We start from the raw sequence: 13,910 nt of genomic DNA on the forward strand, positions 1-13,910 counted from the left end.
AATGAGAGTAAAGGTAAACATCTCTGCAGACCAGATAGCCTGCATCCAAGGGTACTAAAGGAAGTTGCAGCAGAGAGAGGGAAAGTATTGGTCAAATATTCTAGAAATCAATGGATTCCAAGAGGGTTCCACCAGATTAAAAAACTGATAATGGAACGACCCTGTCCAGGAATGGAGGGAGACAGAAAGCAGGAAACTGTACATGTGCAAGCCTAGCATATGTAATTGAGAAAATGCTAGTGTCCATTATTAAGAAATAGTGAGGCATTTAGAAAAGCTTAATCAAACAGAGTCAAATAGTTTTGAGAAAGAAAAATTATGCTTGACAAATTTGCTTGAGTTCTCAGAGGATATAGCAAGCTGAATTGATAAAAGGGAAACAGTGGATAAAATGTATTTGTATTTCCAGAAGATATTTGGTAAGATGTCACATAAAAGGTTATTGCTCAATATAAAAACTCACAGTATTGGAGGGTAATGCATTATCAAGGTTGGAGGATTGGTTAACACAAAAGACAGAGTTGGGATAAATGGATTTTTTCAGGTCGAAAAATGTAACGACTGGAGTGCCACAATCTTTACCATTTTACATTAATGATTTGGAGATTAGGACAGAGTGTAAATTTTCTGACAATATAAAATTAGATGGGAGGGCATGTTGTGATGAGGGTATACAAAATCTGCAAGGGGATGTAGATAGGTTGAGTAAGTGGTCAAAACCATGATAGATGGAGTTTGATGTAGGAAAATGTGAGGGTCATGCACTTTTGCAGGAATAATTAAAAAACAGACTATTATTTAAATGGAGAGAGAGAGTCCAAAAAAGTGCACAACACCAGGCTATAGTCTAACAACTTTATTTGGAAGCACTAGCTTTCGGAGTGCTGTTCTTCATCAGGTAGCTGTGGAGCAAGGTCATAAGACAGAGCATTTATAGTAAAGGATAACAGTGCCACACAACTGAAATTACATATTGAACAAACCCAGATTGCTGTTATATCTTACATCTTTTAGAATGGGTTGCAGTTTTCGGTTCATTATTATGTAAATCCCAGAACTTCTTTTATGCAACGATACCAGGTGGCGAATAGGAGCCTAGAGATCCGAGGGGTGGGGCGTGGTGCTGGCGGAGTGTACACGTTTAGTGCCAGCAACAGGGAAGGCATCATCGCCCACAGTAGCAGACTCCTCATCATGGGTGAGCACACCTCTAAACATAACACACTCACCCTCCCAGAGTGACCCACTCGCTTCCCTCCTTCTCCGTCCACCCTCACCTTCCTCCTCTCAAGGATGTTGAAAGGGTTCAGAAAAGATTTATAAGGATGTTGCCAGAGTTGGAGGGTGTGAGCTATAAGGAAAGGCTAAATAGGGTGGGGCTGTTTTCCTTGGAGTGTCAGAGACTGAGGGGTGACCTTATAGAGGTTTATAAAATCATGAGGGTCAGGAATAGGGTAATTCGGCAAGGTACCGTACTTGGCTATCGGCCTCTGCTCAGCCACTGTGCATTGTTGCGTATCCTTAAGTCCGCCTTGGAGGATGTTCACCTGAAAATCCGAGGCAGAATGTCCCTGACCGCTGTAGTCTTCCCCGCCTAGAGTGGAAACCCCTGTCTCGCATTGGCTTTGCGGGTGTCCATTCATCCGCTGTTATAGTGTCTGCTTGGTCTTGCCAATGTACCATGCCTCAGGGCATCCTTGCCTGCAGCATATGAGATAGACAACATTGGCTGAGTCGCATGAGTACCTGCTGTGTACATGGTAGGTGGTATCCACCTCGACACTGACACATCTTGCAGTGGTTGATATGACAAAGTTGTACAGTGTTGTGGTCAATGTTGTCCTGAAGGCTGGGCAGTTTGCTGCAAACAATGATCTGTTTAAGGTTCGGTGGTTGTTTAAAGGTGAGATGTGTAGGCATGTGGAAGGTCTTGGTGAGGTGCTCATCCTCATCGATAATGTTTTGCAGGCTGTGAAGAATATGACGCTCTCGGGAAGTACTGGATAGTGGAGGGTACCCTGTCGGTTGCATCCAGTGTCTGTTTCCTGAGGAGATCATTACGGTTTCTCGCTGTGGCATGTCGAAACTGGTGACCAATGAGTTGAGCATCGTACCCTGTTCTTACAAGGGCATCCTTCAGCACCTCCAGGTGTCCATTGCATTCCCCCTCATCTGAACAGATCCTGTGTGTGTAGGGCTTGTCCATAGGGGATGGCTGTTTTAATATGCACCTTTATTGCATTGTCTGAGCTGAGGTGTCACCTTTTTTTTTTAAAATGAAATCTTTTCTCAAGAATGTGACTTAAAAGAAGTCATGGAATTTACATATTAATGAAGCAAAATCTGCAACCCATTCTAAAAGATGAAAGACTTAACAGCAATCTAGATTTGTTCAATATTTTATTTCAGTTGCATGATACTGTAATCCTTTGCTATAAATTCTGTGTCTTATGGTCCTGCTCCACAGTTACCTGATGAAGGAGCAGCACTCCAAAAGCTAGTGCTTCCAAATAAACCTGTTGGACTTTAACCTGGTGTCATGTGTTTTATTTTAAACATTCAGCATCATGAATTTGATTCTTCCTTCACTATCGAAAACTTCTCTGGATTAACTCTGTAAAGCTGTTTTATAGATAGTGCATTTCCTACATTAACATCATATATAGGGCTACACAACTTTGAAAATCCTGTGTCACATGCTACATTTTTGCTGGACAACAGTCCAATACTTTTTTGTCTCTTCTACCTTTGCTTTTCCAATGTACCGAATCATTCACTACAGGAGTGTGTTTTTTTTTTTAAGGAAAGCAAACAAGTTTCCAAAAACCTCAGCATCACTCATGGAATTCTAAGATGCAACTAAAGTTGTTCTCCACTTAAGGACCTCAATTGTTAGTGGGGCAGGAGTTAGATTATGGGCCTTTCCTCTGCCCTGATTTGATTTAGGCACAGGCATAGAGGAGGTATGGTTTGTTTAATCACCAACCCACTTAATGCAGTGCCCTCCCCAACTCCACAACCTCCCAACCGGAAGCAGAAGATTCTGCTACACACAGGAACAGGCCTTCCAGTTCAATCATTTCTGTTGGTATTTATCCCCCTGCAAGGTTTGTAGCGCAAGTTGAGGTTTATGGTGTAGGTTTGATATCCAGACATTTCATTAACTGGCTAGGTAACATCATCAGTGGCGACCTCTAAGTGAAGCGAAGCTGTTGTCTCCTGCTTTCTATTTATGGGGATGGGGTTCGTGGTGAAGTCATTTCCTGTTTGTTTTCTGGAGGGGTTGATAGATGGTATCTAGATCTGTGTTATCCCCCTCGTAATTAGTAGTCGTAAGCACATCCTCCAACCCTGTCACCTTTCCACATTCACCATTTCTTCAAGTGTTTGTGAATTTTTTTTTTTAAAAAAGTGTAAATTCTCAGGATAAGGGGTGACATATTTAAGACAGCAGTGTGGAGGAATTTATTCTCAATGTGGAGGGCAGTTAATCGGTGGAATTCTTTACCACAGAGGATTGAGGTTGAGTCATTGGTAATATTCAAGGCTGAGGCAGACAGGTTTTGAATCAGTAAGGGAAGCAAGCATTATGGGCAAAAGGCAGAAAAGTGGAGTTCAGATCAGCCATGACCTCATTGAAATGACAAGGTGTCTCGATGGGCTGAATGGCCTACTTCTGTTTCTATGTCTTATCATTAGAATCCCTGCAGTATGGAAGCAGGCCATTTGGTCCATCGAGTCCACAGTGAACCCCCTGAAGAGCATCCAACCTCCTCTATTTAAACTTCTATCTGTACTGTGGAGTTCATGCAGGGTGTTGTCATAAGGCACTCACAGGTGAATATACACCACATTGTGGTTGAAAAAGTGAGATAAAATTAATCTACTCTATTCTCAAGTTGCCTGTTTAGTGCATACTAACGAGCTGAGTCAATGTATTGGTGCTCCCATGCAGACCTCCCTTCAGGACATTTCCAATGTGTGGGATGTGCATACATTTGCCAAGAAACAGCAATGAATCATCTGCTATCCTCAGAGTTCCAGGCATTGTTATCAGAATTCACTTGCCTCTGAATCAGATGACCATGGGCTCAAGTCCCACTCCAGGACGCACTACTGTAGTGTATCTATAGAAGGGGCATTGTCCTCAAATGACAATAAGTTTATTGTATGCTAGCAATAAATTCAGGAATAATCACTGGAAACTTTTAGGGTTGGCATGGATGCATCATCTCCAACTGAAAGCAAATGTAGAACTTGTCTTTGCCACCTCTAGACTATGACATCAGTACAATGGCCAGAAGCAATGGAACATGAACATTAATCCTTTCAGACCTTATACATCATTTCCTTCAACAATTTTTCCATCTCCATATTATAAGGTAATCCTTCTTCCCTTCTAGAACTTTCTCTTTCACCAAGTTGTGTTCAGGTATGGGAGGGACAGTGGCCTGTTCCAACGTTTGAATACACGAGACAAATAAAGGAGAGAATCAGCTTGGAGTAAGATTTTGTTTCAGGAAAAGAATGGGAATCTTTTTCAAATGTGGCTCACTTAAGCTAAAATCAATGCTAAGACTGATGGTGCAAACAATTCAAAGTGAGATCAGGTGGGGTGTAAAGTTATTGGCATCCTCCTGGTCAAAACCTAGGTCTAGCTGTTCTCTGTCCACTCCACACTGGTTAAAAACAGAAGCCAGAAAATATAAAGGGAGAAACAGAGTGGTGTAAGGGAAGAGAGAGGATGTTTGGCTAGGACAGGGTCAAAGGACTGAATGCCCTTTTACCACTTTAGAATTGCTCTTCCATTGAAAATCAATAGATATCTGTTCCACCCCATACCTTTTCGAAATGAGAGTGTGCAGGATTCATCCAGATGAATATAATTGATCACTGCTGATTTGCTGGCTGTCATTTTGCTTTATAGGAATGGAATTGCAGGCTCCTTTGGAGGAATAAGTGAATGCTCATTCAATTTTTCCAGCAAAACAGGGATCTAAAAGGAAAAAAAGGAAGTTAAGATTGATATACAGGAACAAATATTATTGCACACTGTTTTATTCTTAAGCTGTTCCCCAAGCATCCATTTTACTAAAGCTTATATCTTTATTTAGGCTTTTGGCACTTTTCTGATTGGTCATTAGCGTCATAGAGTTGTACAGCACAGAAATAGACCCTTTGATCCAACTTGTCCATGCCAACCAGATATCCTAAATTAATCCAGTCCCATTGCTAGCATTTGGTCCATATCAGTTTTAAACTCTTATTCATGTACCCATCCAGATGCCTTTTAAATGTTGTAACTGTACCAGCCTCCACCACTTCCTCTGGCAGCTCGTTCCATACATTCACACCCTCTGCGTGGAAAAGATTGCCCCTTCAATCCTTTTAAAACATTTCCCCCATCACTTTAAAACTATGCCCTCTAAAGATTTAAGGTCAATGCTAAGCCGCAGGATGTTGATAATGGCAGATCACTCAAAAGTTATTATTTGTGCTATGATTGAAGTTTGATTGGGTTTGAATGAAAAGCTTTTCAACAACCTTTAAAGTGACTTGAAATGAGTGACTGAGATTTACAGATGACAATGATAATAGTCTACAGCCTCCACAGTCTACATAACTCCATAAAGCATGCCATTGTGCAAATGTGAACTCGAAAAAAAGATAAAGAGAATGCCCATGTCAAATCATCATAAGATATTGTCATAATGATATTAACAATCACTTGCTGTTGAAAGTCTAGCAAGAGAAATTGGAATAACCTATACTAGAGAGCTATATTATAGAGATCAGACTGTAAATGAAAAAACTTGTTAGAACACCAACGTTAGACAAAAGATCACTGTAACAAGCCAGCGTCCTAGAACCTATCGAAAGGATGTTGAGAAACTTGTAAGGGTTCAGAAAAGATTTACAAGGATGTTGCCAAGTTTGGACAGTTTGAGCTCTAGCGAGAGGCTGAGTAGACTGGGGCTGTTTTCCCTGGAGCATCGGAGGCTGAGGGGTGACCTTTTAGAGGTTTTTAAAATCATGAGCGATATGGATAGGATAAATAGAATAGTCTTTTCCCTGGAGTGGGGGAGTTCAGAACTAGAGGCACAGGTTTAGGGTGAGGGGGGGAAAGATTTAAAAGTGACCTAATGGGCAACCTTTTCACGCAGAGGGTGGTACGTGTGTGGAATGAGCTGCCAGAGGAAGTGGTGGAGGCTGGTACATTTGCAACATTTAAAAGGCATCTGGATGGATATATGCATAAGAAAGGTTTAGAGGGATATAGGGCATGTGCAGGAAAATGGGTCGAGATTAGTTTGAGATATCTGGTTGACATGGATGAGTTGGACCAAAGGGTCTGTTTCTGTGTTGTACATCTCTATGACTCTAATTGGCTCATATCTTCAGACCAGACGTACCCTGGAAATTGCACTCCGTGACTATGTGCACAACTTACCACACTGACGATGGGAGAATTGCTTGAAAATTTGAATCTTTCAATGGGGAATCACCTGGAAATATCTGAAAAAATCCCTAACTTTGACTCTGAGTCAGGGACCTCAGAGGATTGACTGATTTCCTTGGGTTGTACAGGGCATTGGTGAGACCACTTTTGGAATACTGCATTCAATTTTGGTCTTCCTGCTATATGAAAGATGTTGTTAAACTTGAAAGGGTACAGAAAAGATTTAAGGATGTTGCCAGGTTTGAGCTAAATGGAAAAGCTGAATAGACTGAGGCTATGTTCCCTGGAGCATTGGAGGTTGAAGGGTGACCTTACAGAGGTTTATAAAATCATACGGGCATGAATAAGCTGAACAGCTAAAGCCTTTCCCCAGGGTGGGGAGGGAAAGTCCAAAGCTGGAGGGCATAGGTTTAGGGTGAGAGAAGCAAGATTTAAAACAGACCTGAGGGGCAACATTTTCCACAGAGGGTGGTTGTGTTTAAGGTATGAGCTGTCAGAGGTGGAAGAGGCTGGTATAATTACAACATTTAAAAGGCATCTGCATGGGTACATGAATAGGAAGGATTTAGAGGGATATAGGCCAAATGCTGGAAGGAGGAACTGGATTGATTTAGGGTATCTGGTTGGCATGGATGAGTTGGATGAAAGTTCTGTGCTGTACATCTCTATGACTATGATTTGTTCACTAAGAAAAGGTGAGGAATTAAAATCTGCACTTACCCAGACTCACTATTACCAAAATGACCGTTTTCAATCAATCACACTGACCTCAATCATGAACTGCATTCAGCAAGACTCCATTCCCAACCCAGACCCAACCTAATCGCCTCTCCCATTTTCATCCGGCACTCTGGATACCCACCACAGACTCAATACGAGTCTCTCCCTTTCTTGCCCCTTCCAGATCTGATCATAACGTTAACAGAAATAAAAGGCAACATAACTCCTTTCAACATAATTGTCCATTTCCTATAAAAATTAACAATATGGTGTAAAAAGTGTCTGAAACAAACCGCATGGCAAGTTCCTCTTTAAGGCTTCTGTGATAACAGAACTCTAATAATTACAGTCACAAGTCAGTAGTATACTTGTCAAGACAGGGAGGAGACAGACTAATCCATTCCTTACCTGCTTTGACTACATTCCCTACATGTTTTGAATTTCACTCTAACTTTTAGATTGGGATTTCTTTAACATTTGTAAAGAAATTATTGTAGTGAATAATTGTTAAACATTGCAACATTTGAAAGGAAGCGAACGATTTGAGGTTTTAAAGAGTGAAACCACAGAGCAGGAACCGATGACTCATGCTTGTACACCTTGCAGAGTTGGCTGCATTCCTTTAACCCTGCAGTGACTGGTTTGTCAGCTTAAAGTGTGCAGAGATTTGCAAACAATTTGAGAGACTTTCTACTTCAAAGCTAGCTGTCAAATGATTTTACAAGTCTCTTTGGGATGTGGGTCTGGTAGTAAGAAGTGTATTTATATTGTCATTTCTGGCTATCCTTATCAAATCCTTCTTGATAAAATACTTTCCTTTATGTTACACCTTTCACAAATGAAAATGACAGTGACTTCATGACAGTTAAGTGGATAGCTTTGTCCTGGGTGGGGTTGAACTTTATCAACATTGTTTGGAATTACTGCTCCAGTTAAGTGTAGCAGAAAACTAAATGATCAGAACCTCTAGTGTAATCCAATCTTTGCATCACAATTCACAGAGCAGTCAGTTTTTAAAACAAATATTATTTTGGAATGAGTATATCACTGCCAAGGTCAATATTTATCATCCATTCCTTTTTTACCTAAAAATGTAACGTGACAAATTACCTTTCAGGGCAGTTAGGGGTAAGTGACATTAGTGAGAGATTAGGGTCACATATCCCAAACCAGGGAAGTGGAGAGGATTTCCTTACCTGAAGGACTGTGCACAAGTTGGCTTCTTAGTTTTACAGTCAATGATTTTACATTTTATTTTCCTATTTTTAAAAGATAAAATTCAAGCTCTCAATAGAACACCTCAAAGTGGGATTGAACTCATGGCTAATATCATAATTATATTAACATGCCTCTTCATAGTCAAGATAGTAAGAGGACACAGGTAGCACTGCTACCTTATATTGCCAGGGACCAGGGTTCAATTCCAGCCTTGGGTGACCATCTGTGTGGAGTTTGCACATCCTTCCAGAGGAAACCCACACAGCCACTGGAAGCTCGAGTTTCCTCCCAGTCTCCAAAGAGGTGCAGGCTGCGATTGACCATGCTAAATTGCCCATATAGTATCCAGACTAGATGTATTAGCCAAGGGAAATGTAGGGTTGTGGGTTTAGGTGGGATACTCTTCAGAGGATCAGTGCAGACTCAATGAGTCGAACAGTCTCTACCTGCATTGTTGAGGTTCTAAGATTTTACTTGGTAAAAGTGAAAAATTACTGTACTATTGTCTGCATTATCTGTTCAAGTCTCCTTGCAAGGAGGAGGCTATGTAGTGGTTCCTCTCACTCCACTGTAGCCTGCAGTATTAAAATTCACAGTCAGTTTTGAATGGAAGTGAAACTCCAACTTCAGCCTTTTGGAAACTTTTATGTCAACATAATTGGTTCTTGTAGTTTTGCATCAATGTTCTTTTTTCCAATCAACTTACTGAAGACTCTCTGTGCATCCTGAGAAGCACTGACACAGGGAGGTTGGTTGTGGGTAGACCAACAAACAGTGTAGAAAACACCTTGAAACACACAAAATTTTTCAAACACTTAAACAGAGCCATTAAATAAGCAGTAACTTCAACTTGTTAAAGTAAAATTCCAGGCTCAGTTTTGTTCTCCAAGAGGAGAGTAGAGGCAAACAAACCACAAGTGAAGAGGAGATCATCTTGGGACATTTTACCACATTGAAATGAGTTTCAATTGGATGCCACATCTTCATGCAACCTTTGAATAATGAGTTGTTCACTGACAATGAATGCATAGTTAATTTTGAAATTACCAGAAAATACAAACTGCACAGTAGACTTTAAAGAATGTTGACACCTGTTACAGACTAGGATTCTTTTTTTCAAAATATTCAACGAGTCTTCAAACAGGTAGAAAGCAAGGAGTGTAAAACATCACAGCCAGTCCCACAGTTTCCAGCAATCACACTGCACCTGCCAAACTAACCTAGTCCCACCTTCCCCTTCTTTTTAAAAAAATCAATATTCTCTGTGATTGGCTGCTTAGCATTGGTCTTGCCTTGATTGACTAACTCAACATCCAATCAGCTGCTAGTCCAGGGCATGGCAACACCTGTTGTCAAATCATCCAAAATGTCTTCAGATTAGCGAATAATTAGTCAACTTTTGAGGCAGGTCACCAACAACATAAATCTGCTTTTGTTCTTCCCTCACTTCCTCCCACCCCTTTTTTTTTATTTGAATAATCACAACTTTTCAAAGTCCAACTATCCTGAAGTTCTGAAGAGGGGTCAGTGGACCTGAAACGTTAACTTTGATTTCTTTTCACAGATGCGGCCAGATTTGCTGAGCTTTCCCAGCAACTTCTGTTTTCATCAACTACCCCGAAACCTATTGGTATGTTGACTCTTCATGCTGGACGACGCAAGTTTCAGTTCAAAGGTAGTCACTTTATTACTGAACAGCCAGCGAGAGATTCTGGGTGACACCAAAGCAGTCTTGTAGCCTTCTTATGATGGTACCCCTCGATGATTCGCTGAACATTACATGTAAGCAGTATTTTTTATATCTTGTTCAGGTGTGACTAATACAAAGTTCTTAACATCACGTGGCTGATTCCTACAATGTTGTTAAAACAGGTATTTCTCAATCTTACAATGACTAGTGATTGCTACCTTCCTGTGACAGATATTGAATTGTTCACAGGAGCTTATTACTGTATTATTCACAATCTTATGTTAATAGGAAAGGAGATAGATAATAGGATTTAGTGTTGTTCTCATTGTTGGTCTTCACATACCCTTGTGTTACCCTTGGTAAGAAAGTGTGTTAAGAGGGACATAAGGCAGTTAATAAGATTTATAACCAAGGCTACCAGTCTTATTCAGGGAAACAAATATCTTTGCCTGAGGCTGGGACCAAAATATATACATACGGCTCCAGACGATGTTGGCAGTTCAGAGGTAGCCAGACACTGGCTGTCTCAGCCTGTCAAAGGACAGGTACTCAATCGAACATAGTCAGTCACTCTAATAGGGGATCTTTAACCCTTGAATTCCTAATATTCCAAAACACCATGATAAGCTAGTACAATAGAATTTTTTTACTTTTGAGATTCTCAAACTTCAGAAGGGTTGAGTTTTGGAGCCACGAGGTCATGTTGCAACTGTACTAAACTGGTGCAGCCGCACTTGAAGTATTGCATCCAATTCTGGTCACGGCATTATAGGAAGGATGTGGAAGCATTAGAAAAGGTGCAGAGGAGATATACTAGGGTGTTGCCTGGTATGGAGGGAAGGTCTTATGAGGAAAGGCTGAGGGACTTGAGGCTGTTTTTGTTAGAGAGAAGGAGGTCAAAACGTGACTTAATTGAGACACATAAGATGATCAGAGGAATAGATATGGTGGACAGTGAGAGCCTTTTTTCTCTAGTGGTGATGGCTAGCATGAGGGGACATAACTTTAAATTGAAAGGTGATAGATAGAGGACAGATGTCAGAGGTAGCTCTTTACTCAGCGTAGCAAGGGCATGGAATGCCCTGCCTGTAACAGTAGTAGACTCTCCAACTTTAAGGGCATTTAAATGGTCATTGGGTAAACATAAGAATGATAATGGAATAGTGTAGGTTAGATGGGCTTTAGATTGGTTGCACAGGTTGGCACAACATCGAGGGCTGAAGGGTCTGTACTGCGCTGTAATGTTCTATGTTCACAATTCCACCAAAAACAAAAGATAAACAATGAGTGCCTCTACATTTATATAAGTACATATCATTGTTGTCATTGTCAGGTAATCCACAAAGATAAGTTTGATATTGCTTTCCGTTCAGATAACCTTGATGTGGAGGTGCTGGAGTTGGACCGGATTGGACAAAGTTAGAAGTCTCACAACACCAGGTGAAGGCTCAGTGCTCGAAAGCTTGTGATTTCAAATAAACCTGTTGGACTGTAATCTGGTGTTATGCGACTCCTGACTTCAGATAACCTATCACTTTTCCACCTCTTTTTTATTTAAACTTCATTTCTAACAGGTCCAGGCAGCGGGCCGTGGAGGGGGTCGTTAGGGCCGACTGCCTGCCCCTCTTCCGCGGTTACGTTAGAGCCCGGGTGTCCTTGGAGAAGGAGCACGCGGTGTCCACCAACACCCTGGAGTTGTTCAGGGAGAGGTGGGCGCCGCAGGGAGTGGAGTGCATTATTTCTCCCTCCAACTCTATTTTGATTTAGTCCCTACCCTCCCCTTCACTGTTTTGATCACACAGCACTGTCCCTTGCTGTGAAGGGCAGTGTTTGTCACTGGCCACCCGGGTGTTTTCCTATCTTCCTGGTGGTGGAAATTGAATAAAGATTGGTGCACGTTGTGTCTTCCACTGTGTCTCACACCTGCACACACACACCATGGGTGCTGGGGATAAAATAAGCACTACCGCATTTAGGTGGTAGTGTGGGGATTAAATTTAAAATAAAAGAAATAAACAGGAGTGTTTCCGCGGTTACGTTAGGAAAAAAAAAAAATTAAACTTCATTTCTATCATACCCATACATAGAAACAGGAGTAGGCCGTTTAACTCCTTGAGCCTGTTCTGCTATTCAGTGACTTAATGGCTGATCTGTGGCCCAACTCCATCAACCTGCCGTTGGCCAAATCCCTGATATTTGACTCTTGCTTAAACTAGTCAAAGCATCGTTCAAGATGACCCTGATATGATGTTTGGTTTGTGCTGCTCCAATATTCTGCATGTCGGAGAGTTGGTGCTCTTGGTCTTTGCTGGTAGTTTGCAGCCTCTAATGGTTGCCCTTCACCTATGGGCATCTGCAGCCTGACTGATATCAGTGCTGAAGACTCTTCTGTCAATATCGTTTTGGGTGATACTGTTCTCTGCAAGTACATCTCTCACATGGACAGACTAATCCACCCTTTCTCACAGCCTCTTGCGCACAACTGCTGATTTCACTTTAGTTTGTTGCCACGCATCACCTTCATTTCAGACAACAAAGTTCCCTGACCACTTCTCCTTCCTTTTGATCATCTCTGCAAAGAGGCTACCACCCCTCAAAATACTGAACCTAATGAACCAGCCCTTCCCTCATCCAGGGGCTGACTGTGGACTTTGTTTCCATTTCTAGTTACTCATGTTATCACTTCAAGACTTGTTTCTGGCTGAGGAGATGCCCACACTAATGTGGTCCAGGACAGTGCAAAGATTTACAGCAAACTTTCCTCCACTGTAGCTACCTCAGCCTAACAGAGGTATCCACATTTAGTCCATCTTCCAGCTCTTGGTCTGTAGTCCTGTAGGTTAAGGTATTTTAATGCAGGTTGCCTTGTTTTGTCTCCTCAAGTACCCCCTGTTCTCAAGGGGATTAATGGTTGTAATGGGATGATTTGGAGAGCAAGTGTCTAGTCATAGTGTTCCAGTCAATAGAGAACATCAATAGAGCATCTAATTTTTTAGTGTCCATTAATTTAAAATGTCTATCTGAGTCACCATATAAAAGCACCAATAAGATATTGACTACATGCAGTTGAAGAGATTTGTTGTGTCATGACTACAATTTTGCTCATGTCCCACAGTATTGCAAGTTCATTCAACTCACTGGTAATGCATTCAATAGAAGTCTTTTTTACCAATTGCAACACCGTTGACCATTTTCCAAATCAGATAAGAAAGAAAGACTCTTATTTATTATGATTCCCCAATATTTCGATTACATTTTGAAAACAACTAATTACGTTTTTTAAAAAATTAACCGTTGTATGTGGCCATTTTGATGATAGTGACAGCAGCAATTTGTATTTATTTTGTATTATGGTAAATACATGATACTCCATGTATTATGATCTTGGATACCAAAGCTGCCAAAATACTACATTTGACAAAATCCTCAGCATAGTCACTATCTATAATATGATGTGGCTAAACCATCTGGGATAGCTTGGCGGGATTCATTGCCATCAATCTTTCTTATTGTTATGACCAGATGCTGGGCACAGTTCCCTCCGTGATTATGATTCCACATGGATACCCCAAATTATTTGGCTTCCAGCTATGGAGGGATGAACTATCTCTTCTTCTTTAGCCACCCACTTTCTAGTTGCAACAAGTTTTTTTTAAAACGTATCCTTCCCTTGTCAATAACTTTCTCTCAGACCAAAACAAACTTCTGTTTTAAGTGAGTTTTGAACTGATGAAATAGTTAAGACATGACACGCAGATAAGGAATAAGAAATGACTCCAAAGAAGATAAAAAAATTAAAAGCTGGACCAATCTCTCCACATT

General features: G+C 41.0%; 1 protein-coding gene and 1 long non-coding RNA gene across 8 annotated transcripts in view; one reads left to right on the forward strand and one right to left on the reverse strand.

Annotated features, from left to right (window-relative positions):
* The window catches only part of svopl (SVOP-like), a 166,469-nt gene that overhangs the window by 140,135 nt on the left and 12,424 nt on the right, over positions 1 to 13,910 (reverse strand). For 3 of the 4 annotated variants that reach the window (XM_087997504.1, XM_043708975.2, XM_043708979.2), the window contains exon 2: positions 4,843 to 4,996. In XM_087997504.1, the coding sequence (XP_087853630.1) occupies positions 4,843 to 4,915 (73 nt within the window). In that variant the 5' untranslated portion in view covers positions 4,916 to 4,996. Of the gene's footprint in view, positions 1 to 4,842; positions 4,997 to 7,588; positions 7,660 to 13,910 lie in introns of those variants that run through there. The other variant, XM_043708980.2, reaches the window with a different exon arrangement.
* LOC148146808 (uncharacterized) overlaps positions 9,930 to 13,910 on the forward strand; it is a 49,494-nt gene continuing 45,513 nt past the window's right edge. For all 4 annotated transcript variants that reach the window (XR_015760502.1, XR_015760503.1, XR_015760500.1 and 1 more), the window contains exon 1: positions 9,930 to 10,180. This is a non-coding gene — a long non-coding RNA (uncharacterized LOC148146808). The remainder of the gene's footprint in view (positions 10,181 to 13,910) is intronic.

The sequence above is a fragment of the Chiloscyllium plagiosum genome, unplaced genomic scaffold (assembly GCF_037043375.1).
Source record: "Chiloscyllium plagiosum isolate Xiang-an unplaced genomic scaffold, Cpla_swu_hap1 HiC_scaffold_19, whole genome shotgun sequence".
In the NCBI taxonomy this organism is placed as follows: Eukaryota; Metazoa; Chordata; class Chondrichthyes; order Orectolobiformes; family Hemiscylliidae; genus Chiloscyllium; species Chiloscyllium plagiosum.